This window comes from Agelaius tricolor, unplaced genomic scaffold (assembly GCF_023055355.1).
Source record: "Agelaius tricolor isolate 1412-34295 unplaced genomic scaffold, bAgeTri1.0.p SCAF_2, whole genome shotgun sequence".
NCBI lineage: Eukaryota > Metazoa > Chordata > Aves > Passeriformes > Icteridae > Agelaius > Agelaius tricolor.
Window position 1 is genome coordinate 73,271,989 of NW_027269262.1, and position 26,428 is coordinate 73,298,416.

A 26,428-nucleotide genomic window follows, 5' to 3' on the forward strand; every position below is an offset into this window, starting at 1 on the left:
ACCGCGCATGAGCACTCCCCTGCTAGACCCTGAAGGACTACATTTCCCAGAGGCCCCCGCAGGCGGTGGTGGGCGGGGCGTGCTCCGGCGAACGCTAAGAGGAGGGAGTGCAGGAGGGGAGGCCCCAGCAGTCTCTGCAGCTTCGGGACCCGCTCCTGCCATGGCCTCGCTCGTGAAGAAAATAATCAGCACTACTAAAGCCCCTGCACTGGGTCCCTACAGGTAATGCCTTAGCTCAGAAAGATCTGAGAGTCTTGGTGGATAACAAGTTGATTATGAGCCGGCAGAGCCCTTGTAGCCAATGCTTTCCTGGATGCATTGGGAAGAGTGGCCAGCAGGTCGAGGGAGGTGATCCTGCCCCTCTGCTCAGCCCGAGTGAGGCCACATCTGGAGAACTGTGTCTAATTCTGGGCTCCTCAGTGCAAGAAAGACAAGGAGCTACTGGAGAGGGTCAGTAGAGGGGCACAAAGATGGTGAGGGGTCTGGAGCACCTGAGGAGAGACTGGGGGAGCTGTTTAGTCTGGAGAAGACTGAGAGGGGATCATCATTAATACCTCATAGACAGGTGCCAGGAGGATGGTGCCCATTGACAGGACAAGGGGCAATGGCCGTAAACTAGAACACAAGAAGTTTCAGCTCAACATGAGGAAGAATTTCTTTATATTGAGAGTGGCAGAGCAGTGGAGCAGGCTGCCCAGGGAGGCTGTAGCATGTCCCTCTCTGGAGACCTTCCAAACCCAGCTGGATGCGTTCCTGTGTAACCTGCTCCAGGTGCCCCTGCCTTGGCAGAGGGTTGGACTGAATGATCTGCAGAGGACCCTTCCAACCCTAACAATTCTGTGATTTTGGGAGCGGGAAGTCTCTCAGGAGGTGCAGGAGCAGGTTTTGCTGGTGGGGTTTTGGCAGGTCCCTGGGGGTCTGTCAACCAAGCCTGGGCTGAGGTGAGGGCAGGACCCTGAGCAGGGGCCAGTCCTGGTCCCCTCTCCCCAGTAACCCCCAGGGGCACCTGGAGTCCCAAAGCACGAGTGGGACTGTGGGGCCACTGCAAACTGCAGCCCCATAGGGGGAGGGGGGATAGTTCAAAAAGTTAGTTTGGGGAAATAATTCTGAAATTATTGGTAAGGAGTGAATTAAAAAAAAAAGAAGAATGATTGTTCTCCAGAAAGAGGTGCTTGGCTAGAGACAAGCATGTTGTGCAGGGAAGCTAGAGATGCTGACTATGCAGGTGATACAGAGTGAAGGCTGAGCCCAATCCAGGGTGAGCTTGGTTAGATGGAGAAATCAATGCCTTGGAATTGAAAATTTCTTTCTTTTTTTGAATAGTTATAAATGTTTTTCAGTCTAAAAACTTAACTGCTGTAAAAATATGTAAGATGTTCAACATTTTTGCAAGTATGTTGCTGTAGCAGTTTTGCATATAATTAAAATAAAAATCCCAGCTTTAACTGGAGAAAGGTTTCTCTTTACAATTTGGGTATGAAAAAATGTTCAGTCAGTATAGTAGATTGTCATAGCTAAAGTACTAAAGGGCTTTTACCAGGATGTTTTTTAAGATTTTTTAATTCTATATTCAGGCTTTGTGTTCACAAATAGCATCTTTGTGCCTTCCAGGTGCATTTTTGTCTCTATTACTTTGTGTCCTGAGCTTTCTAAGCTTCAAACTTCTTATAGGCATTATAAAGATGGAAAAATAAAAAGCATAGAAGCAGAGAGACATGACATGAAGGTTAGCTTCTGTAAACAATAGACTGTTGGGAGATTGCAGCCAGGGGCCTGGCATTGCTTGGCATCAGGAGAACATCTAAGACATGGGAAGGCAACAATTCTTTGTCCACATGCCCACACCACTGTCCCAGCCTTCAACATTGCTTTCCACTCCAAAATGTTGTGCTTATTGGTAGTTTTTGATGAAATACTGCTTATTGTGCAGCCTGTTAAATGTATGACAGGTCTAACATCAATAAGTTTATCACTAACTTAGTTTATCAGATTTTAGTAAACTTGTCAAAGTCCAGAGAGCAGAAGTTGCACAAGAAATAACTGCCACATCTCTGCTGTGAGGTCTGAGCTTGGTTACACGGCAATGAAGGATTGGGATGAATGAGCTGCATTTCTGGTTCTGCTACAGCCCTTCAATATGCTTTTTGGTGACCTATTTTTACTGTATTTTTCTCTTTCCTTTACTGAATCTATTTGCCAGTACCTTGAGATGGGTAGGTAGGTAGACAGATATATAAAAAGACACCTATCTGTGTGTGGGTCTATAGATCTCATTAATGTTATTAACTTTTTAAAGGATACTGTTCTTGTATTAATCCACAATCATTTATGTGAAGAAGATCTGATTAACAGAACATGGTTCCTAACACCATCTCTCTGACAGACAGTGTTGTTCCAGGGTCACAGTGTCTGCCCAGTTATGCATTTAGGCACACTGAAACATGACTGACTTTAGACACACATCACATCCCTGCTGATTAATGAGTAGCTATGACTGGCCCTAGTTACAAGGTGCATCTGCAGTTAAAAATTGATGGGGGTTTGTGGAGTTGAAATTTTCCCTTAGCTGCACTCGTGCATTTGAGTGCGGTTCAAGTGTACTCCCTGGCTGGTAAATTGTTCCTAGCCTCAGTGAATGGAGGATTCCCCTGATGAGCACACCAAGAGGAGGAAGCTGAGCAGATGCAATAAGGCTGCTGCAGATGTTGATCTGGCAGTGGTATCAGAAGGCTTCAGCTTGTTCTTTCCCAAGTTATTCATGATTTAGGACTCTCAGAAGGTCTCTGAGATAAACATTTCACTGTCATTTGCTTTGTGCTAAACAGTACAAGACAATCTCTTTTAGTGGAGAGCACATACCTTCTTGTTGCACAGTTCCCTGTGTTGCTTCAAACAGAAACAGAAGGTTGTGCTCTGAGGGCCTCCCTCCACAGCAGGAGTAGTAGGAAAGAAAACTAAAGAAACCTATGTCTACATGCACACATTTCTGTCAACAAGACTGTGTCAGCTAGAAAACCATTCACTGGTTTCTCTTCTTTGTATGGTGTAGTTTTGTGATTTACTCCAGTTTTGTTAGTTGATGACAGAAAAAATAATTCCCATGTAAGACAGTTTACCATAACTGACAAAGTCATGGGCTGTTTTTTCCCCTCATAAAATTACAGGAGAATGTAGGACAGGTGTAACAGAAGAGATGAGAAGTTCAAACTGCCTAACCCTGATCATTTGACTGAGTCAAACCTAGATGAGGTTAGTACCTTGTGAGGTGAATGGATTAAGACAATCCAACTGAGTGAATCTCAGCTGAGAGATGTACTGAAAATATTCTCTGAATATGTCCCTCTTTTTCCATCAACATTAAAGGGAAGCAAACCTCCTATTTCAGATACTTCAGGGAGGTGCCTAACTCTAGTTTGTGTAGCTTGAGAGAGTTGCTGAATGGTCAAAACAATGCATTTTCTTGTGGAATGAGAAGAGATATGAAAAACGGTGTTGACACGCCACAAGCACTTGCAAAAGAATCTTTCTATAATTTCTTTGCAAAATATTTTTAATTATTGGTTGAAGAGGATTAAGTTGTGTCACTTGTATAATGTTTGCTAGGTAGTTTAAATCTTTGCTTTCAACTTTTAACCTCTTTGTAGCAGAGACATTAATAATTCCTGACTCAACTTCAGCAACAGCACACTTGACATTTTTATATAAATATTTTGCAAATAGCTTGAATTTTGCATTCTTCTGAATTAACACAGCAAAGAAGTCACTCAGGTTATTTGGTGAGAGGAGAGTGATTGTTCTGGGAATTGAGTGATCAAGGTGTTTTGCTGACTGGCCAAATTCATTACTCTGGAGGATTACTGCCAGAGAATCAGGGTGCAGGGTCACCTCACAGCTGTAACTCATTATCATAGTGCCTGTTTAAGAAGAAAAATGTTAAATATCTTTTGACTTTTCCTTTTTTTTTTTTTTCCTTCCTTGCTCTGCAGCTGAATTGTGTTTGAAAGGTATTGTCTGCTTCTCAAACAGGGATGCAATATTTATCTGGGCAGGTGCAAAAAATGTTTTTATTTATTCTGCCTTCCCTCTGTGCTATTTGCTGTGGGGAACCTGTAGCTCAGTTTAGTGTTGTGTTACTGCATTTACACCTTGTGCCTGTGCAAGAAACCGGGTTTATCTCCTCGAGGGCAGAGCTTAGATGGTGTAATCCCAGCTCTTCAAAAGCATAAGCAGATTGATGTGTGACTGCATGTACAGACTTGCATGTGCAAAACTTCAGTCTTCTTCCTGATGCATTATAAAGTACTGTAGAAAATTTGAAATGTGCTTTTGGATTTGAAATTTGAAGTGTTTTTGTGGGGGAACATCAGACCTAAAATGGCACTTGTGCTTTCAGCCAAGCCGTGCTGGTGGATCGGACAATGTACATTGCAGGGCAGATCGGGCTGGAGCCTTCCACTGGGCAGCTTGTCTCTGGAGGGGCAAAGGAGGAAGCCAAGCAGGTAAGAAGCCTTCCAGCAATGAACTTGTAATGGAGTTGCCATGTGTCTAATTAAAGATGGAATTGTGAAAAATTGAGGAGGATTGAGAGCACATCACATCGTCCAGATGGGGGAAAAGCAGGAGGAAGTCATTCCATCTTAACTAACGCTGTTGTTTTTCCAACAACTTGGAAAACATGAAGGTCAGGGTAGAAATCTGTTTAATGTAGGAAGGTATGAAAGAACCAGCGTTTGAAGCAAAGGTTCACACCCCAATAAAAACCCTGGCTTGAGTCAGGGAAAGTTTTACTCCCCCAGCAGCAAAGAGGTGGAGTGAGATAATAGGATGCGATGGAGGTGCATCATGCATTTACATCTAATGAATGGATGGTTTAATACTATTAGATGCTCCCTCCTATTAATTTTTATTTAAGTCAGTCTTTTTTTGACAGTTGAGGTTTTGCTGGTTGAACAGTAAAACTTCAGCCAAGTCACAAGTTATATTTACATACTTACATAAATATAACCCAGCTGATAGCTAAAAGATTTTTGTTTCACGTTTTCTTTAGGCTCTAAAAAACATGGGAGAAATCCTGAAAGCTGCAGGCTGTGACTATGGCAATGGTAAGTGCTGCTGTGACTCTGGCAAACAGGTGGTTGTTTTTACCTGAATTAAAATATTAAAAAATCAAGTGACCTTTAAAAAAAACAGAAAAAAACTATTTGCTGAACATTCAATTGTTACCAATAGCTGGAAGAAACAAAAGAAATTGTGAATTTAGGTTAAAAAATAAAAGAAATGAATCTACATGGAAGTGTTTGCAATGGGTATCAATGGTACACTGTCTTTCACCAAAAACTTCTGGCAATGCTACTAATGTTTTAATTCCAACTGGGGAAGCTTGGGCACAGACAATGTTGTGGTGACTACAGGCACTTTAAGCATCCTAGGCTTTGCTCCAGGTGAAAGCAGGTTTGTATCTGTGCTGTTAGTATTCTAGACACTATTTTTGGGTGGAGGATTCTACTGGTGAAGCCACACCAGGATTAATGCTGGGTTAGGCAGTCCTGGGAAAAAATTCTAGCACAGAGTATATTTTCAGACCTTCCATGAACTCTTTTTTCTGGCAGCAGATATTATATATAAGTTATTGCCAGCAGCTGGCTTACAACAGCTGTTTTAATTGATCTGCTTATCAGTTCAGTGCCTCTTGGGAGAATTTGGCTTTTTCAGAGCTAGTCAGGAATGGTTTAATTCCCTAAAGTTTTATTACATACTAGGTGCTCAGATTTTTTTAGGTGGTTCCTTAGGTTGTAGCTCTAATGGTCAATATCTGCAAAACTTTTCAAAATGTTTAGAATACTTGAGAGAAATGTAGAAAATAAAAGCAAGAAATGTACTAAAGTTTTTCAATTTTTTATGCAATTCAGAGGTCTAAAATAACTGCACTTACATAATTTCTAGTTGTGAAGACTACAGTTTTGATGGCAGACATGAAGGACTACAATGATATCAATGATGTTTACAAACAATGTAAGTAGATATTTTACTTGTGTTTTACCATTATGGCTTTTGGAAGAAATTATGTTCATGGTAGTCAAAGTGTTTTAATGACTCAGATGATGTAGTTCCATATTCTTTGAAATTCCTGTAGAAATTTTTTAAAAATTTCAAGTATCAGATCAAGCAGTGCCTAATTTCATGTGGATTTGTGTTCTACCATCCCACTAACTAACTCACTGTCCTGTGAAGGTGAGCTCCTGCTATCCCTACAGGTTGATATTCTTTGCCTCTTACCTTGCTTGATGTTCTGCTGTCCTGGATGTAATTCTACTGTAGGCAGCCTCCAATGCTGAATTTCAGATTTTATATCTCCATTTCTTTAAAGTCTGTATCTTTGAACAATTTGAGGGCCATTGTTATGGGATAGGACTTGTTCTTTATACAAGGATGAGCCATGCTGCTCCCCTTGAAACAAAAAGAACAATGCTTGGTCAACAAAAGTGAATGTAGACTGAAATAGGTGATTCCAACGAGCCATGTTGTGCAGAATAATTTGGGACAATTTGCATGAGCTCCTTATTTATATAGCTTTGGCTTTTAATTAGATAGCAGCATCTGGTCTTGAATGAAGTCTCATTGAGAAGCAAGTAAGCAAGTCTCCTACTTGTCAAAATGTACTGGGGGTGTGAGTGCTTGAGCAGGGTAAAACCAGACCAGCTGCATGCTTAGTTACTTGTTACCTCCAGCTGGAGTTTGAGCAAACAGTTGCTGCTGTTCTCTCGTTGAGTTTTTTAATCTTAATGCACGACCCCAACACTTCCATTATTAACAGTTTTGTGATTACTGTCACTAGTAAAACTTTGACTTCATTGTGCAAATTTCTTGGAAGTGTTCAGTCAGGTTGGATGGGACTTTGAGCAATCTGATACAGTGAAAGATATTCTTGGCTGTGGCATGGTGGTGAACTGGACTATGTAATCTCTGAAGGTTCCTTTCAGTCTGGACTATTCTAATATTCTACAAATTCATCTCTTATATCTTTACCAGTACCCTTCCCCATGCCTTACCCCTGTTCTAGTATCTGTGATTGTCAGGTCTAAATGGGCCTATTTTTCCTCTGTTTTCCTTTGATATGAGTAAGGTTGAACTCCTGATGACTTCATGTGAATCTGGGATCTTTGCTCATGACTCTTTTGGCAGAGGCCTGTTTCTCTCTCCTGCTCTTTCTGTGAAAGAGCCACTCCCTGGTGTTTGAAACTGGATGATCACCATTCTGATTTAATCATCCTTTTGCAGCCAAGTTGGTGTGAAGGCCCTGCAGTGTCAGCAGAATACAGGTTATCACTGGCTGGCAGGTCACAACTGCAGCTGACTGCTTGGGGATGAGTGGTGGCTTGCTGAGATTGAGAGCAGCCAGTCACTAAAACAAAAAAAAACCAAGGCTGGCATAGAAGTCTTGTAGCCTTGAACCTGAAACTGTTCCAATGATTTCGTTTTATACAGATTACTTTGAACTGTGTTTTATCAAGCCAAGGTTAGTGATTGCTGGATGTTTTCTGTTTAAATTACAGTTTTCAAGGCAAACTTCCCAGCCAGAGCAGCTTATCAAGTTGCTGCTTTGCCCAGAGTAAGTGTCACTTTTCTATCTACAAAAAACCCCAACATTTTCTGGAATACTACTGAAGCATTCTGACAGCTTTTCAAATTCCAAAATAGCTTTGACTGCAATTATTTCAATAAAGACTCTTAATTAGTTTCTTTTCTAAGTCTACCATTGTTATTCCCACACATTGTCAGAGATCTGCATGTGAGACACATATTTCTTTATGGTGGAAGATAGATAAAACATTAGAAATAAGGGGTTATGATACTTAAGTAAGCATAAATTGAGTTTACAACATACTGAACATTGCTAAATCAGTAATACAACTGTCAGAAATATAATCTCTCTCAAATGTCACTCTGTTTTTTGGGAAGTTGTGTTGTTCATCCTATTGCTTCATAAAATAGATAGATTAAATTCCTAATATGTTTCTTCATTGTTTTGTCACAGGGGGCCAGAGTTGAGATTGAAGCTATTGCCATTCAGGGACCTCTCCAAGATGCTTCAGCATGACTATAAGTAGAGACTGGATATCTTACAATGGCAGTTTTAGATTGAGTTAATACTTCTCCCTTATATCCTATTCCTACAGCTGACTAACAGCAGTTACACACAGCTGAAATCAGTAAACTTACTGAGGAAAGGTGCTTTCTTCAGGACTTAGAGTGAGTTCTCTACTGGCAAACTCTGAAAAGTGCCTGAGTCCTGCTAAAATCAGCTGAGCCAGATTGCAGGACAGGACCTGCCCTTTGTGGAGGTGACTGGATATTCAGGTATTAAGGTACATACCTGGGTGAATGTATTAGAGTTACACTATGGGTGATCTGGACATGGAAAACTATACTGATTTGTAATTGTAGGTCTTTAGTAAAAAATTTTAAATTAAAAAAATGACAGAATTGAGAAAACAGAACACATGGCTTGCTTAGCGTACCTCTTCAGAGGAATTTTACTGTATTCGCTTCTGAATTTTCTTAACCTCTTTCATTACATAATAGATTACTGTTGGGACTCAGATTTTTTTCATATATAAGCAACTGCTTAACAAAGACAATAATAATTTCAGAAAGAAGAAAATTACGATTTTCTGAAGTCAAGTGGTACCTTTATAAATCAGATGGATATTAATATCTACATGTAACCTTTCTTGTGATCATTTTAATAGCAATTCAACTTTGACAGTTTTGATTTTAAAAAATCAATAAAATTTAAAAAATGTGTAATGAGAATAAAAATTGCAACTGCAAAATGTGCTTGTCTATTATGGGAACAAACTTTTCTTTTCCTGATTGTGGTTTGATGCTCCATTACAAAAACAGTCTCCAGCTTGCTTATTCAATAACAAATTTGAACCAAGAGAATAGGCTTATTATCTACATCCTAATAGCTAAGGATTAAATTCTCCAGGACAGGAAGCTTTCAGCTACCATCATTACAGTTCTTGTAATTTTTTCCTCTGCCATTAAGGTCAGAAGCATTGGTTTGATGGGGTGAATAAGCAATATTGAGAAATCCAACTGGTGATGGTAATAACTTATCCCATCCCTCTGTATTGATCTTCTGTCAAGTAGAAATACTGTGAGAACAGTCAGCCCTACTTACCAGTCCTAGATTTGATGTGAAACAGCCATTCCTTCTTTTCATTGAGCTTATAAGTTGTACCATTATAGCAAAAAGATTCATAATGAGATTGTCACAGCAAATCTGTGCAGATATAAGGATTTTTTATAGTATTACCTTGCTTTCTCTGGGAGATAATTATTTTTATTAGAAGCAAGATAATGCCTTTGTTATTTCAAACAGCAAACTTCCAAACAGCCTTTGAAAAATGCCTGACTTTTCTCTAAATAAACTTCCTATGCATAAACTCTTTGTTGCTGTTCTTGTTCTGTCTCCTTGGCTGTACTAAGGCATCTTATGCTCTGTAGCCCTGACTCCATAAGCAATCCTACCTACGAAAAAGCATGGTCAGATGTGTTAGGAAGGAGCTAATACTAGCTAATATGGCTATGACTTTCTAGGAAACACAAAGCTGATGTTCCTTCATTTTGTTAATTAATAATATTTAAAAATAATGTAATTTAATGGAGTTACATTTAAACTTTTAAATGGAGTTTAATTCCTAATTTATACTAGGTTTCTCTGTTACAGTTTTGTTTAGGTATAATTACTTGGTTGGCATCTATTTCACTGATTTGTAGGAGATTTAGTTCAAGTTCACTGTACATGAGCTGATTTCGATTGTTTTGAACATGAGCTGGTTCAGCTTTTATAACCCCAGTGGTTTATCCCTCCTTACTGCTGACTGCCTTCCTGCTGTGCCCGCCTGGAACCCAGCGCTAGGTGGCAGCTGCGGTGTTCTTGTGGCGTGCTGAGTTGAGCATTGGCCGGTAAAGTCCATCATAGCCCTCCTTGTGATTTCGGTGGCAGGAGAGTGAATACACCACTGCTCTCCACAGTGAGGGACAGTCTGAGACTGAGATGTAAATCAAACACCTGGCAAAAGTTCCATGCTGGATGCAGCTAACAAGGCAGAACGTACTGCTTCCATTAAGTGTTTGTATCAGTAAGGTGCCATTCTGCAAAAACTCAGGAACAGAAATTCCCTTTTAGCTTTATGATTCTTCAGGTGAAGACAGTTGTAGTTTTTAGACTATATATTTAAATCAAAGCCCTTCAAGACATTTTCTTGATATGTATTCTTCTGATACAGGAAGTTTAGAGTAACTGTAATAAACACTCTTATTTACAGCTCTAACATAGTAGTTTTCAAAATAAAAAATCAGCCTTCCACAGAGAAGTGTAAAACATTTATTTTATTTAAGCAGAGTTATATTATTTGATTCTATTCTTTAAAACAAAAAGGCCAACTCCCATGATTCTCCAATATGAAAAGCCTGTCTCCGAGGTTAATTTGCAAACTACTAAGTACATAGACATTTAACAAATCCTGTTTTAAATAGAGATATGTTAAAAACAGGGTTTTGTTTTTCCTTTGCTAGACTGAGCTGCATGCAAAATATAAAGTTGCAATTCATCTTGTGCCATCCTGATTTTGGCATTTAAAATCTGTTTCTATCACATGTAACTAAAAAAACACAGCAAAACACCTCTTTCTGTGAAAGCTAAGCAATGTATAAAGTACTGAAATGTGTATGTTCTACCAAGTGTTTCTTTTAGTAAGACTCTTTCTTCTTTAAGTGATAATATTCTCTACAGGTTAAATAATGCAAAAAATAAATTTCAGTACCTAGTTTTAATGAAACTGTGTTCTCTTAAACCACATAAACTGTCCCAATCTTCTTCTGCCAGCACTTGCTCTTGTTGCAGTGTTTACCTAAAAGCAGTTCCTCATTGAGTGAAACAGCCAGCCCCAGCCAGCCAGATGTGCTGGGATCTTCTGAGACCCTACAGTGTGTGTATGTGTCTGCACAGAGCTGACAGGGTGAAAATTTAACCTCTTCTAGGGCTGTGTTTATTGGTAACTAGAAAAAAAATTTCTACCAGAACTTTCTTGTTAGCTTGGAAATTAAGCTTGTTGTTTCAAGTGCACTGCCCAGCACTCCCTTATGTGAGGAATGGTTACTTCTACCTTGGATGAAGTTGAGGACTGAAGATCATTTAGCTTTTGATAAAATACAAAACAATCCTCAAAAATGCTTCACTGCATTTAAAAAAAAACCAACATGTTGCTTGAGATCTGGAGGTGTATCCTGTAAACACAAATATTGCAGCAAATCCTCCTTTTCCCAGCCTTTAACATGAGAAAGCTCTTGGACAGACGAATTTCTGCTCCTTGCAACCTCTGAGTAGTCCCAGGTATGCAGGGGCAATTGACTGCAGGCAGTGGCTGTTTATCCATAGTACAAGCTTTGGTAGCTCCCAGACCATGAATACTAGATCACAATAAAATTTGCATGGTAGGGATGTCTTATTTCTCAGGACAGGAGTGTTCAGCATATTTCTAGCAAGCACATTTTGATAATTTAGGTGATTTAACTTTTCATGTTTAACATAGTATCAAGCATACTTCCTCTTTAGGAGAGGAAAAAGAGAATTCACCTGTTGTATTATAGACTTTGGAAGGATGAAGATGATTGAGAAAGACTGCTACTGTTTAGTCACTGCCTGGTTTATATTCCTCTTGTTTTCATCTGCATTGCTTAATGGCCTGAAGAAGCTGAACTGTGAGGAAGAACATACACAGTCACCTGTCTTCCTTGTTACAACAGTGGTAGAAAGAGTGACTCTGAGGTGAGCAGGTCATTTTGAGTCCCTTGTATCTTTAAATTTTATTTCCAAGTTCAGTCTTCTCTGTTGCTATGAATACTACTGATCTCTGTCACAGAGCTCTCGTTGGTTTATGCTTAAAAATAGTTTAATGCTTGCCAGACTGCAGTTCATGATCTTGCCAGTAGGCAGCCTGTCTCTGCCGATTTAATCTCCTGTGTTTTGGAGTGGGGCTGTGCTAGTACATGTGCTGGTGGCTGAACTGAATTCCCAGCTCACAGGAGGAAATCAGCTGAGGATGGAAGTGCCTGGGGCATCCTGGAGCATGGCTGTACACCCAGCCCAGTCCCATGTCACTTTGGGGTGTTCTCATTCTGCTCAGTACCTGTTCCCCAACCCTTGAAAGTGCATGGTGTTGTTTTTCATGGCTTCTTTTCATGGGATGGTTTGAGTATGTGGATAAAAACACTGACTACTTCTGTTTGTATTTTTGATGCTCACTTTAATGTCAATGGATTTTTAAATAGACCTAGCAGCTTCTTTTAGCTTCTCTGTTACAGAAGGCTAGAAAAACTAAAAAATAAATTAAAAGTGACATCCACCTAGCAAAAATTCCCTAAAAAAAATGTATGCATTTGGGTTTTAAAAGTTTGTAGTGTTGCCTACAGGAAGTTGACATTAAATGAAACTGACAAGTTCATAAGAATGCTGCTAAGGAGAAAACCTTAGATTTAGTGATACAGCCAAGAACTATCAGCTTATACAAAAGGTTAATAGGCCAAGGATATCAATTAGATTATTTAATACAAATCAGAGTCAGCTGGAGTCAGACGTGCATGCAGTATGAAATTATCTTTAGGAGGGGATTTGTATAATTTGCTGGTGACAATTAGGATTTTTGTTAAGTCCTATTATACAATAAAGCTAATAAAAGAGCAACATTGTGCTTGCCATTTTTAGGTAACTGACCATTTCTCCATGTCCTACATCCTTATGCTAGAGATCCTGTAAACACAGTCCCCAGCAATGTATGATATGGAGTTCCTTTGCACGGGACACAGCCTCAAGCTGTGCCAGCAGAGGTTCAGGTTGAACATCAAGAGGAATTTCTTCACAAAAAGGGTTGTTAAATATTGGAATGGGCTGCCCAGGGTGGTGGTGGAGTCACCGTCCCTGGATGAGAAATAACTGGATGTGGCACTTACTGCCATGGCCTAGTATACAACGTGGTCTTCAGCCAACATTTGGACTCAAGTAACTTAGAGTTGTTTTCCAACCTAATTGATTTTGTGATCCTGCAACATTCAGCACCAGAACAAATTTCTACTCTTTATCTGACCCAAAACACAAATCCTATCCAGGGCCTGTTTTCACAGGAAATTTGTTTGAAAGTATTGCCATTCAGCTTCATCTCCAAAATTATTATTTAGCATTTTGGAAAACAACCCAGACAGTCCCTGATAGCATAGAGAAAGATAATAGATAACCTTTTCTTTGGGAACAGGCTTATATTTGTCTCTTAGACAGTTTTGTATTTTCTCTCTTAGAAGTCCATTTTAGAAGCCACAAATGCATATGAGGAGAGCTACACAGCTTAAGACAGGTTATTATTGGCCATGAATGTTAACAGCTGTGAAGTTATCTTCTAGGATTTATACAACTAAAACATCCCACTCAATTAAAAATGCCCCCTGTATTGTACTACAATCCCTTCAAAAAATTTGAATTTAAAAATGGGGAGTAAGCAGCACACAGCTGGGTCCTGGACACTGCACTCTGTTATCTTCTATTTTCTGGAAAACTCACCTCTGCATTTAGTTAGAGCTTGGTAAATTTCCTCTCCCAGTCCTCTACATGCTGCACATGTGAGCAGCTGCCTACATTGGTAGTCCAGGCACTCAGAGGACCTGCCTACATACAGTAATTGAAGAGAAAAAAGCTACACTCTATTCTTCATGCTATGTAATGTTGGTTGAAGGTCTCAACAATTTGAAGCCAGTTAATCTGAACCTGGGAAAAGCTCCTAATTGAAAAAGGAATGATCAAACTGCTATTGAAAAGTTATGCTGGTGTGTATAGAAGGCACTCTGTGGCAGGGAGATGAAAGTTTGAGTATTTCAAAAACTTAAAGTCCTGGCAGCTTGACTTCAAAAAATCTGTATTATATAAAACTTTTTCTGATGCCTCCTATTCATGTGTCTGTAGCTTGTGGTTCAATCCATAAAAGCCTTTATATTTTCCCAACCAAATAAAATTTAAAAATATTCATGTGAACAGAAGAGCAGGCCCAAGAAGAGGACGTTCATTGAGACATAACTTCTATTCCTTGTTATTAGCTGTCTCTGAAACACATGGAGAAAATTAATTTAGCAATTAATTGAAGGTATAACTTGATATTCACTAAATCTGACAGGAACTCAAAGTGAAAGTTCCCTGGAAGTATCACAGGATGAAGGGGATATCTGCTCTTCTCCCAAATCTGTAAGAATGTTCTGTATGGACCTAAAAGCAACCACTGGTTCTGCTTCCTCTTCCACCATCCCATCATACACAGTTACAGTTCCTGTCACAGACATTAACATCACCTCTGTGAGTCACTGCTACAGTCTCTTCTCCTCCTCACCCTGCTGCCTTTTCTCTTAACAACTTTTGAAATCACTACATCCTTCCAGTCAGATTTGACACAGAGGCAGGCATTTCATGGACAGTAAATCCTAAGTGAGGACAAGAGACAAAAAGGGTACAAACTGAAGTGCCCTTTTAAAGACAAGATTATTTTTTTTCCTTTACTGTAAGGACATTTAAGTTATGGAAATAGGCTGCACACAATTGATGGAGTCTCCACCCCTGGGGATTCAAAACCCAGCAGAACAACCTGTTCCTGCTTGAGCAGGACCAGACAAGCTCCAGAGGTATTTTTCTACCTCAGCTATTCCATGACAAAGTATGGCTGAGGAACTGTGTCCAGCCCCTGAAGCTACTGTTGGCCATCAGCAGCTGAGAAGCTCTGGGGCTCACTCAATAGCTAAAAGACAGTGCCCAAGGGGGTGGCTGGCTGAAATCACAGGGTCTGGCCATCCCAGCTCAAAGTACTCCTTTCCCAGCTAGGAGACTCAGCAAGGGTAGGGAACATGAGAATGTGGGACTTCCTCACACTGAGTTGTGGTGTTCCATGAGGGTGGGTAAGGAACACAGGAAAGGTGGGAAATTTTGCATGGGAATGAAGGTGACCAATAAAAGACATCCAACTGCAGTGATTCTCTGTGACTAAGAAGATTGTTAATATAACATGAAAAAAGCCAAGTCCCTTTAATGGTTTCAAATTCAACACTTAGTATGTTACTGAGCATTCCCTTGTTCTTAGGTGGATATCAGCTACCTTTAGAGCCCTATTTTAAACTTTTTTTGAAGTAGGATCAGCTTGTATCCTCTTAGTCATACCCTCCTAGAGACAAAGCTGTGAATGTTTTTGATGTCTCTCAAAGTAAGAATTTTTCCATTCCCTTAAGCAGTCTTGCTCTCCTGCCCAGAATCTTGCTTTATTTCTCCAATATCCTTTCAAGATGGAAGAATTGCTCCCTTACACAGAATCCCAGGTTTAAATGATCAGTATTCCCTTCTTAGCATTGTTTGCTCCTCTTGCCTGCAGCTGTTCTCTGAGCTGGGTCAGTGCACTCCTATCATCTGAAATGCATTACAGACACAGAAGTAGGGCTGCTCTTTCTGCTCCCTTACAAAACTCTTGGGGAGAATACTGTCAAAGCATGCAAATGCAGGAAGAATTTCAATAAAGCTGTAATCATCACTGGGTGAAATTTCTAATAATGTTCAAGACAAAGTTGGAAGGAGCTCTGACCAACCTGATCTAATGGGTGGCATCCCTGCCCACAGCAGGAGTGTTGAAACTAGGTGATCTTTAAGGTCCATTCCAACCCAAGCCTTTCTATGATTCTCTTACTCCTCAGGAGCAGGAAGATGTTCTTTGAGGTTTCCTAGAACCAAGTTAAGTGCTTTGCTGAATTCATAGCACAGAGAGATGATTCTTTGCAAAAGCATAGGAGCTTTTAACAAAGAACACCATTTCCCTTAGCCCTCTGGCAGGAGCATTAGCAGCAGTGCAACAGCTGGCTTGCCCTAAGGCTGCCACACATCCTAGCATTGGGAAGGAACCAAAGACTGCTCACCCCAGGTGCAAGGGGCTCCTTTGGAAGTCATGGAAGACACTGATGTAAGGTATCTGCCACCCTGTCTGCTGAAGCTGTTCTCTTCTGAAATACAGAAATACCTGCTAGCCCAGAGAGATTCTGAGCATGACCAAGTACAACAGTGATTAGGGGGGAGGAGAGAGGGAGAAGGTGATTCCAGCTATTGCAATAAGATTTGCTGGGGGAAAGGGGCAGCTGCATTGCCTGCTCATCCTTTTCCACATTCCAGCAATACCACGGGGTAACCTGTGGTGCTGGAATTACCATCCCTGGAGGTGTTCAAAAAACATGTGGATCCAGCACTTAGGAACAAAATTTAGTGATGGACCTGGCAGGGCTGAGTTAACAGATGGACTCAATGGTCTTTTCCAACCTAAATTATTCTGTGATTCTAATTCTGCCTTCTGGGGCATGTGAGCACCTTACATGATAGACTCACATGTGAGGTTCTTAGTGAATGTGGAGGAAGAAGAAGAAATAACTTTTGTAGCAAGACAGTGGTGACAGAATTTTGACCATAATCTCAAAGTCTGCCAGAGGGATAATCTTATCCCCTTTAATTTTTCTCTTCACTGATGTGACAGTTTTCCAGAGGAATTTTATTTGGCCTGTGACTTTTCCTTCCCACCATGTGACTGAATATGCTGTGTAATGTGCTTTCATCACAGCACCACACTGCTGATTTCAGCTGATAAGGAGAACAAGGGGATCTAAAATGACTGGCACAGAATGGAAATCACAAAGCAGCATTAAGGTTTAGCTTACAAAGACAAGCCTGCAAATAATAATAAGCAGAGTCATGACTTTAACAAAGGTTTTTTATTTTCCAAGACTGCATGTTACAGTCTATCATTCTTCCCAAAGTGGGAAAAGTTATCACTGATAAGGCTCGTGTATTATATAAAGATGACCTATGTAAAAAACATGACTTCCAATTGGTTGCTTCCAAAAATGTCTTTTACTGTAAAGTATTTTTGATTCTCTTGTGTAAAAATGCAGAAAGCAGCTGTATGCCTACAGGGGAATAACAAGATATGCTCAATAGGGACAGGACAGTCTTTGCTGTCTCTTAAACAATAACCCATGTGGTCCTTCCCTCCTCTGTCAACATACCTATCTCTGTCGCTGCTGCGCTATCCACAGCTTCTCCTGTTTCTTCTTCTTTTGTTTCAGGCCCTTCACTTACTGTCTCACTGAGCAGCTCAGTTTCCACCTGTTCTCCCGTCTCACCTGGGAATGGTAACCATGGAGATCAAATTAGGATCCACTAAAAAAAGCACCAAGTGTCCCAGCTTCTTTCTGTAAACTTGATTCTGTTTTGTAAACTCTCCAATGCACATTATCAAGGTATCCCCTGAATGAACCCAGAGAGAACAAACAGGAAAACAAACACTTTTCATCATCCAGCTGAAATATGGTTGCCTCATGCTCATGAAGTTCTCGTAATGCTTTCACAAAATCCCCTTGATGCTGTATCCAAAGGAAATAATGAGTATATTTCTGCTCAAATTATTTTTTCCTGTATTTTATTTCAAAGATGTGCAGTTTTATTTGCAATTAGAAAAGAAACAGAAATAGAAAACATGGTGACATCCAAGTCTGGCTGAAACCCTGCTTTCCCAGGGAAGCTGCTGCCTAACTCATTTCCTCCCATAGCTATGAAAGCATAAAGGGAAAGCAAAACAAATGCTAAGTATCATATGTACCATAGCATCAAAATAGAAAATCCCTTCTTCCTCAGAAGAGAGGAAGAGAGCGCACACAAGTTAAGGCATTCCTTCTACCATGGAAATAATAGGAGCAAAACTCTTTTCCCCAAAAGCTTCATTCACTCTCCCTGCACACATCACTCGGTGCTAGAAGCCACACAACTCATCTTCAGAGAGACAGACAACTGTAAACATGTTTCTACTGATGAGATGTGACAGCACAAGGTCCAGGGTGTGCTGCTCTGCCTCTGGCACGCCCCTCAGGCTTACAAATGGTGAATAATGAAATTGGAGTTTGCAGCTGGGCAGGATGTGTGTTTAACAGGTGAGCAACCCGTCATTTACTGCTTACATAAAACAAGGCTTTATCCCAAAGGATAGATGATTATGTAGAGGACAAAATTCTTCCATGAAGAGACACAGGAGAGAACAAAGCACTCCAACAACCATGCTCAGCTACAAAGGATGAGCAAAGACTGGGATTCATAGAGCCAGTTCAGAGACAAGCAGCACAAAGCCACAGGAGTAGTGGCAGTGTGTGTAACTGGCTCTGGAATTCACATGGATCAGTCCTTCTGCACCTCGCACTTCTGCAAGGCCCAAGTGGAGTGAGGATGTCTCCCTGCAGAGAAATACTCCGCATGTGCTTCACCTGCTTGTTCCCTGAAGAAGAGCTACCCCAGGAATGCATCTGATTCCTTACTGAGCTACTTTGTACCTTTTAGGAGAAATTTTATTCCTCCTGTGAAATGTTCATCTTTGGCTAGTGCATGTCCTCTGGGCACTAGCCCAAGGAGGAGCATAGCCTGCAATTTCCAGGAAGGAGCACACCTCCTGCTAGAGGTCCTCCACAGCACATGGAAATCCCCATCACCTCAGACACCACTGCTTCCTCACACAGTCTCTCTCCCCACCCAGTCATCTCCAAGCATTGGTGCAAAAACAGCCCTATATCTCTCCACTACTGCTTCTATTATGCTTGTCTTGTAGCCAAGCTTCAAGGACACACTGGAGATGCCAAGTGTCCAAGTGTGCATCAAAGAGATGCGTTTTCTTCTACATCCAGCTTTATGTGTGCAGGGACAGTTGACACACAATTAATAATTAGTAATTCATAATTTAATATATAGTACATGTGACTAAATAATTGAGCCTTGGGCTGCGCAAATATTAAGGAATGTCTCTGAGCTACCCAGAGATACAATGTTTTAAATGAGGGGTATGGTGGGACATTTTACCTGCTAAGAATAAAAAGGACATGAAATTAAATAGAAGAGGTGGAAATGCTGAACAAATTTATTACAGCTTGGACTTGTAAATCCGAGGCTTCCCCAGCCACATTCTTCTATGCCTCACATTGTACAGACTCCCTGGACCAAATTCTGACTCCAGAAGCTCATTTGAGGCTCTTAGTAAAGCCAAGAGGACCCACACAGAAGTCCCTGGAGGTAAATTTTGGTCTCCTGAATTTATGAAAGCACAAATATTACCCTCAGCGAGGTGCTCCTCTTCAGTAATATGTACTTTCTCGACGACTTCCACTAGAGAGCTGTCACTGCCCTCTACCAGCCCACTGTCCTCTGCTGGTTCTGGAGATGGTGCCCCAGCATCTTCTCCTGGTGCCGGTGGTGAGGGGCCCCTGCTCTCCTCTCGCCACACAGAGGGCAGCTCGGAGCTCTCCTCCTCTCCTGCAGGCAGCGGCTCGGTGCCCTCTGGCTCCTCCCTTTTACTGACAGACTCTGTCTGTCCCTCCACGTCCCGGAGCGTGGCTGAAGCCTCCTCTCCCGGCAGCTGCTCGCCTGGGCTGCTCTCCTCCGAGGCAAGGCTCACACGCTCTGCTGGCTCCAGCTGGGCTTGGGCAGCTGCAGTTCCATGGTCATCTGCAGTCAGGGTGTTTGCACCTGAGGATGCTTTTAGTTACAGCAGGGCAAGGAAGGAAAAAGAGAATTACAGATAATTGGTGAATGGGCACATAAGCTGGATGACAACTAAACCCACAGTGAACCACACAAGCAGTACCTGACAAAGAGCTCCCTCCTGGCTAGGGAAAACACTCCCTCACAGGTCTGCTGCACATATCCACACATATCCAGTGGAGGATGGTGTGGCTCTTACAGTAAAAATAAGTTTCCATTTGATGCATGCAATACATTTTCATATTAAGAGAGCAGACTTGTTTGCAAGTCAATGTTCTATTACATTTCCCCTTTTGAATCTGCAGTGTGCAGGTGGTTTGCTGGTGATGGGACACTGCAAGGAAGCACCTTTTCCTGCCCCAAACCAAGCACTGCATCAATGTGGGGAGTGTGAGGGAGCTGCTGTCCTGGGCTGTGTGTGAGAAGTTCTGGTGGTACCTTCAGGTGGACTAAATAAAACCCCTGAAAGCCCAGAGGATGAGCAGTGCTCACCTCTTAAAACAAAAACCACTTTGTCTGTCTTTTTCAATACTAAACTACTATTCATACCATGATTTGTCTAACAAAAAAAAAATCAGTAACAGGAAGCCTAAAGAAATTAAAACTTCCACTTCTTTCATCTTTCATCAACTTATTGGCTAGCAAAGCAATGGGGTTTGGCAGAAAAAAAAAATTATGAGTAAAGAATTGACAAAATTACTTTGACAGGTATTTAAGGATAAAAGCTGAAGACTCAAAATGAGCTATACCTACCTATCAGACTGACTTACTAACATTCTAATGAAATTCAGTTTGACAGGATCTTGTACTTAACCTTTTCCTAAAGAATGTCAGGATGAAACCCCTGGTAATTCAAGCATGAAATCTGTTTATATAATAATTACAAAACTGGAAAAACTGTATTTTCTGAAAAAAATATGATTGCAGTGTCAAAGCCAGTAAGCAGAACCATATGATACTGTTCACCGATGAACACATCTACACATGTTCAAATAGACATAGATGAACAGGAAAAAAAGTAGTACACCCTGCCCTTAAAACATCTGCTTGAATACTGCTGCCATTAAAGTAAGTTTAGAGTTCTTTTGAGACATTCAAACAAAACAGCTCCCCAACAAGAGTCACCTTGTCAGCATGTGCCTACAGACCCAGGGAAGGATGGCTAACACAGAAGAAGAGCAAGAACTGAGAATCTGGACTGTCGAGACAGACAGAAGGCAATTTTGACTATGAGACAGATAAAATCTCATTTGTCCCAGGAACTGTCAAATCATCCAAGTTCCAAACAACCCCTCCAAATCCACAGTGGTATGGCAATTTAGAATGCAACAACAGGATGCAAACTCAGCAATGGGTCTCTGACAACAGACCCCCCCAGGGCAAGACCCTGCCTCTGACAGCTGCCAGGGGCAGGGGGCCCCAGCCCACGGGGCTGAGTGTCAATCTGTCAGTGGAATTCCTCTGTCAACCTGTTCAAGCCCCTTTGGAACCTGTTTACACTCAGTCTCCACTATACCCAATGGGAATGAGGGCTGCAGCCCACTCACACCCCCTGTAAAACACATCTTGGCTGGTTTTAAGCCTGCTGCTGGTCATTTCATCAAGTGGCAGTTCTTGCATTATGAGAAACGGCAAATATATTTCCCTGGTTGCTTTCTCTAGATCTCTATTACACCTTGTCTCCCAAGCACTCCTTTTCCTAAAATGAAGTTCAAAGTGAAACAGATACCAAATCAGAATAATAGTGAGTAAATGTTTAACTTAAGCTACTCTAAGCAGTGATTAAAAAAGTAACGTATGCTCAGAGACCAGAAATTTGATGTTTTCACATTTTTATTTTTCATCCCTTTAGACACTTTTCACACCTTCACCTTGCTCATTGCCAGATGGAGAGAGATCATTTAAAGCCTACAGACAGAAACAAATGAGCCATGAAAATCAGCATGTTATACAGAGTTTTAATTCACGTTAGCAGTAAAAGAAACAATTCAAATCTATTATTACTAAGAATTTCCTGCAGCAGCTATAAGCACCAGCCCTATAACTTCCAGCTAGCTCTCTCTACCTCAAAATGTTTTATATAAATTGGATTATAAAACACTGCCATGCAACAAGATCTGCACTGCTGGAAACCCTGGAAGCATTCCTGTGCTCTCATCTGAAATGCAAAGAATTCCCTAATATGGAAAAAATAAATCTTCTCAGTAATCTGTTCAATATCTTTATCCCCAAGAAAAATGAACATCATGTGGCAGTCAGCATTCCTAGGATTCTTTGTTTTGTTGTTTTTAAATTTAAAATTTTTATTTTTCCTGCTGTAGACTCTTTTAGCTGGAGAAAAAAGAAAAACACAGTGAATGTATGTGGACCATGGCTACAGTATTTTCTCTTTGCCTTCTTTCCTTTTGGAAAAGCCTCAAAATTTTATGAGTTACACATCAATGGAAGAAAATGAAATACTTTTTCCCATTTTCCTCTATTAACTTATTTAGAGAAAAATAAGAAAATTATCTTTTCTTATTAAAGTAAATAGCAAATTGTTAACACATCTGATTAGTGATTGCCAAATTAATGCAGATCTTTCAGCTGTAATTACAAACTGCATTTCATCCTTGCCATGAAATTAGTGTATGTATTTAGAACATTTCATGACCTATCCTGCCAGGAACATGCTTTTATACAGAATAATTAAAATACTCAGAATAAATGACTTCTGCTGTTTCTTTGAGCCCTTTAGTGCTCTTGTGCAGGTATCATTTAGTGGAGGTTGGAAAGGCAGAGCAATTGGTACATTGACCAGGTGACTGAGACAGCAGGTACAGCATAAAGAGGTTTCTCCTGATTCTTTCAGCAGATCTGTGCTGGCTCTGTGGGGGCACAGACAATGCTCAGCCCACAACCTGCTCTCCTCTCTGCAGTCACAAGCCACAGCACCACAAGACAACACACAGAATATAAACCCATGCAAAAACCACGGATGCTGCAGGCAGAGTAACAGCAACAGATCATAACTCAAGAATATCAGAACTCAAGAAATGCAGTAAAATGAAATGCAAACAACTTTTTTGGGTCTGCCTTCGAGACGTATCTTTCTGGAGAGGACAATTCCTGTAACTGCAGCATTCAGGTTCTTATAGAAGTGTTTCCAAACCTTCCTTGGTTTGAAAATATGATGAATATGGAAACAAAGTTCTGTTTAGTTCTACTGAATAGCAAGGATATTCTTATGGAACATCCCGCAAATACACCTTGCTCACAAAATTAGTCTGCTGTGACTTGAGCCAATTAAAGCCACAGGAACATTGTTGATGCTGCACACTATGTCGGGGTGGATTTTGTAAGAAAAAGGAAGGATAGCGGGGTCAGATATTGCCAGTTCATTATTCTTTTAAAGAAGGAAAGAAAGGCAAGGTACTAGACTGGCAAGGTACTACACAAAAAGACCAACAGCAGGATTTACCTGGAAATTAAACAAACAAACAAAAAAAAGCCTGCGGAGCCGAGTGGAAGTGACTTGGGCACTCATTCACAAGAAACACCAGTTTCGAAGCCATCACTCGCGGGGCGCAGCTCCCTCCACGGCGCGGGCAGAATTAAAAGCCGAGGGAAGCCCGACGGGCTCCTGGCCCCGCTTCTGGGGTTTCTGTGGGACGCGCACCCGCGGCGCCTTCCCCGCGACGGGACTGAATGGAATGGGACGGGACGGGACGGGACAGGAGGGAATGGAATGGGACGGGACGGGACGGGAGCACCTGAGCGCAGCGCGGCCCCGCATCCCCGAAGAGCTCTGCGGGCTCCCCCCGCCCGGCTCCCCCGCCCCGCTCACCCGGCAGCTGCGGCGGCTCCTGGGGGCGGCTGCGGGCGCTGCTGGAGCAGCCCATGGCGGGGCCGGCGGGCTCTGCAGCCACTCCCGACGGCCGGCTCGGCTCGGCTCGGCTCGGCTCGGCTCGGAGCGCGGCTGGCGCGGCCCCAGGCAGCACCGAGCTGCGGAGCCGGGGGGCGGCCCCGGCGCTGGAGCCTCCCCCGGCGCTCAGGCCTGGCCAGCTGCCCCGGGGCGGATTCCTGCGCCGTGTCAGGGTGCCACAAGGTGTGAGTGGCAGCCGCAGGGAAGGGACTGCAGGTCCGTGTGCCCCGGAGTTTAACCCTGGGGGTGTGCTCGTAAACCTCCCTAGCAAGCTTCGAGCCACGATAGCAGCGGGTAGAGGAAGGAGACCCGCAGCCCGGCTGAGAGGGTGCAGGTCTGGGCAGCTGTCTTAGACGGACTCGGAGGCCACGCCGATGTTCGGCGGTCCGTGAATGTGGCTGAGCTTGTGAACCTGAGACTGAGGGTGTGGGGTGTCTGCAGGGAACCCCAGACCGGACCCGGGGAGAGGAGCAGCAGGGCTGGGTTATCTGCACTACCTGTATGTGGTTTGGGCATCCCGGGGGTGGCTCGTAAACACACAGGAGCCGCAGCCCCGCTGCCAGCCCTCTCTGCACACAGGAACAGCTGCGGGATGCACCCGTGGGATTGAAAGGGACAGACAGACAGATCCCTGGGGTCTCAGCAACTCGGAGGCAAAAAGAGTCCTCTGGGTTCAGCGGCCACCTGCAACATCCTTACCATCAGCTTGAAAGGTAAAATAAAGATAATATTTTTATATTTATAGGCAAATCAACAGATGTCCAGGAATGCTGAGGTGACCTAAAAACTTCCCAGAGTGTAAGAATGAAGAATCTTTGCCACACATTTGCTTGCATGAGCAGATAATGTATGTATTGCACCCAAGACATAATTTGATTATGTTCTAAATGAACGTTTTTTATCCACCCATAAATTTATTCAGACAAATCATATTGTTTTTCAACATTTTTCCAGGGTTTGTGATGTTCCACAGCCAAGGTACAGCAGTAGCAATAACTCCAATAATTTCTGCAATAGTTTCTGCTTCCTCAGTTTGAATTAATTTTCAGGATGCTTTTAGAAAACAACAGAAAAAATATCCATTGCTCTATAGATTTCTATGTAGCTATATATAAGATTACTATGAGACGCTAGACACTGAAATGCTGGTAACTTTACAATTAGCAAAATGTGTTGCTCTGTGACAACAAAAGCAAAAGTGCAAAAAGGGGCTTAGCAACTTGAAAATTAATTTCAGAAATATTTAACATTCATGCTGCTGGTGTGAAATCCTTACTGCTGTGGTGGGAGCGAGCTCAGTTCCCTACACAGCACGTGGAGATTTCCTGTACAGCACAGATGGAGACACCCAGGCATCCCACTGCTCTGCTGCCACAGGTAGGAAATAGAAGTGCCTGGGACTCCGAAGCTGAGGAAGCCTGACATGCCAGGAAACATACCTGATATCCCACCTTTCTTCTGTGACCTTTCAGAGAAGTAAGTATGGAGCATGGGCTGCCAGGACAGGCTCATCAAACACTGGGCACTGAGGGAAATAAGAAAGGGAAGTTTACATTCAGTTCATTCTCTTGCCTGCAGTGCTTTATACCTGCTTCCCTCCTGTCCCAACTAAAGGGTGAGCTGTGCAGAGTGCATCTCCCATCCAGCTGACTGATGCAGCAGAGAAAGGAACTCAGGGTTTACAAGGCCAGAGAGAGGAGCACGGGTCAGTGTGTACTGGCAGCAAGGCTCACCGGGGGTGCTCTGCACTTCATGTTCTTTAAACAGGCCTTGGAGAGGATACAGAAATAGAAATGAGAGCCCAACGGCATTTTGGCAGGTGACTCCCACAAACACTAATTAACAATGTCATGGTCTTCCCTCTTCCTGTGTGAAGGAGAAGTTGCATCTTTTGGGCAGGAAGACTGGGCATAACAGAGCCAGTGCTGGAGCTGGGCACGGGCAGGGCCACGCTGGGACAGGGCTGCACCTCAGAGTTTCAGCCGGAACGCCACGGCCAGGCCAGGCTTGGCCAACGTGTGCCCTCTGCAGAGCACTCAGCACAGACACATCCCCCAGGATAGCTACACACTGCCTCTCTGCCACCCTCCCACCTTCTGGGAGCACGGGATTGCACAGACCTTGTACAGAGTCCCAAAGAAATTCATACAAGTGACACTGTGGCTGCAGCATGATGTTGGCAGATGAAAATCCTTGGTAGGTTTTCCATCCCATCCCTTCCCCTCGGCAGGGCACCTCTCCACAGACTCTCTGCCTCTAATCCAAACCACCCAGGTACTGCCCCAGCTGAAGGCAGTACCAAGGTAGTGTGAAATACAAAGCTGTGTTTCGTGTCAGGTACAAACAGGTGACGTGTGTGTTTGTGAATGTGAAATGTGTGGACCCCGACAATGGGAGAGCTGTGAATTCTAATAATAACTGAGGAAAATAAAGCATGGAAAAAGGCCTTTGAACCTATCTTTTGTTTGCAATTAACCCTGATTGATTTAGAAGCATTGGAATTAAGGTGTTAAGGATGTTGCTTTTTGCTTGCATTTAATCCAGAAAGAGCTCTGCAATAATAACCTTTTGAAGTATAGTATTTTAGATTTGAAGTATAGTAATTTTAGAATATTACTTGTATCCTTGAAACTATAGCTTTGGAATATAAATAAAGGAAATATGCTTGTCTCACGCCTTATTTGAAGCAGAGAAAAACAGCTTGAGAAAGGAACATGAACATCACCTCAAGGATTTATGGTTTCAACCAAAGGGAAGCTGGACATTACTGTTGTTGGATTTGTAAGTCTCTGCAATTAAAAGGTGGACCCACATCTGGGGAGCTGGATTCCACCAGATGGGATTCGTCTTTCTTCTTTCGGAAACTGGACCGCCACCAT

At 42.2% G+C, this 26,428-nt stretch overlaps 2 protein-coding genes across 2 annotated transcripts; one reads left to right on the top strand and one right to left on the bottom strand.

Annotated features, from left to right (window-relative positions):
- The first annotated feature begins 62 nt into the window (after positions 1 to 62).
- On the top strand, positions 63 to 9,452 carry RIDA (reactive intermediate imine deaminase A homolog). Its single transcript, XM_071421535.1, has 6 exons — positions 63 to 222; positions 4,394 to 4,499; positions 5,048 to 5,102; positions 5,944 to 6,012; positions 7,554 to 7,609; positions 8,036 to 9,452. Exons 1-6 carry the CDS (start codon positions 161 to 163, stop codon positions 8,096 to 8,098), a joined length of 411 nt encoding a protein of 136 aa, XP_071277636.1. The 5' UTR covers positions 63 to 160; the 3' UTR covers positions 8,099 to 9,452.
- A 921-nt stretch (positions 9,453 to 10,373) lies between these two features.
- ERICH5 (glutamate rich 5) lies at positions 10,374 to 26,428 on the bottom strand. The gene is made up of 5 exons (XM_071421979.1): positions 26,362 to 26,428; positions 23,472 to 23,759; positions 19,220 to 19,639; positions 17,134 to 17,250; positions 10,374 to 14,157 (listed from the first exon to the last, which is right to left on the bottom strand). Exons 1-5 carry the CDS (start codon positions 26,426 to 26,428, stop codon positions 14,135 to 14,137), a joined length of 915 nt encoding a protein of 304 aa, XP_071278080.1. The 3' UTR covers positions 10,374 to 14,134.

Coding starts and splice junctions, on each gene's coding strand:
- ERICH5 (XM_071421979.1), bottom strand. CDS start 26,428: ATGGTGGCGGTCCAGTTTCCGAAAGAAGAAAGACGAATCCCATCTGGT. Junction 23,760..26,361: donor TGGAATCCAGCTCCCCAGAT/GTGGGTCCACCT, acceptor ACGGACCTGCAG/TCCCTTCCCTGCGGCTGCCA. Junction 19,640..23,471: donor GGAGCCGCCGCAGCTGCCGG/GTGAGCGGGGCG, acceptor TGTAACTAAAAG/CATCCTCAGGTGCAAACACC.
- RIDA (XM_071421535.1), top strand. CDS start 161: ATGGCCTCGCTCGTGAAGAAAATAATCAGCACTACTAAAGCCCCTGCA. Junction 223..4,393: donor CCTGCACTGGGTCCCTACAG/GTAATGCCTTAG, acceptor TTGTGCTTTCAG/CCAAGCCGTGCTGGTGGATC. Junction 7,610..8,035: donor AAGTTGCTGCTTTGCCCAGA/GTAAGTGTCACT, acceptor GTTTTGTCACAG/GGGGCCAGAGTTGAGATTGA.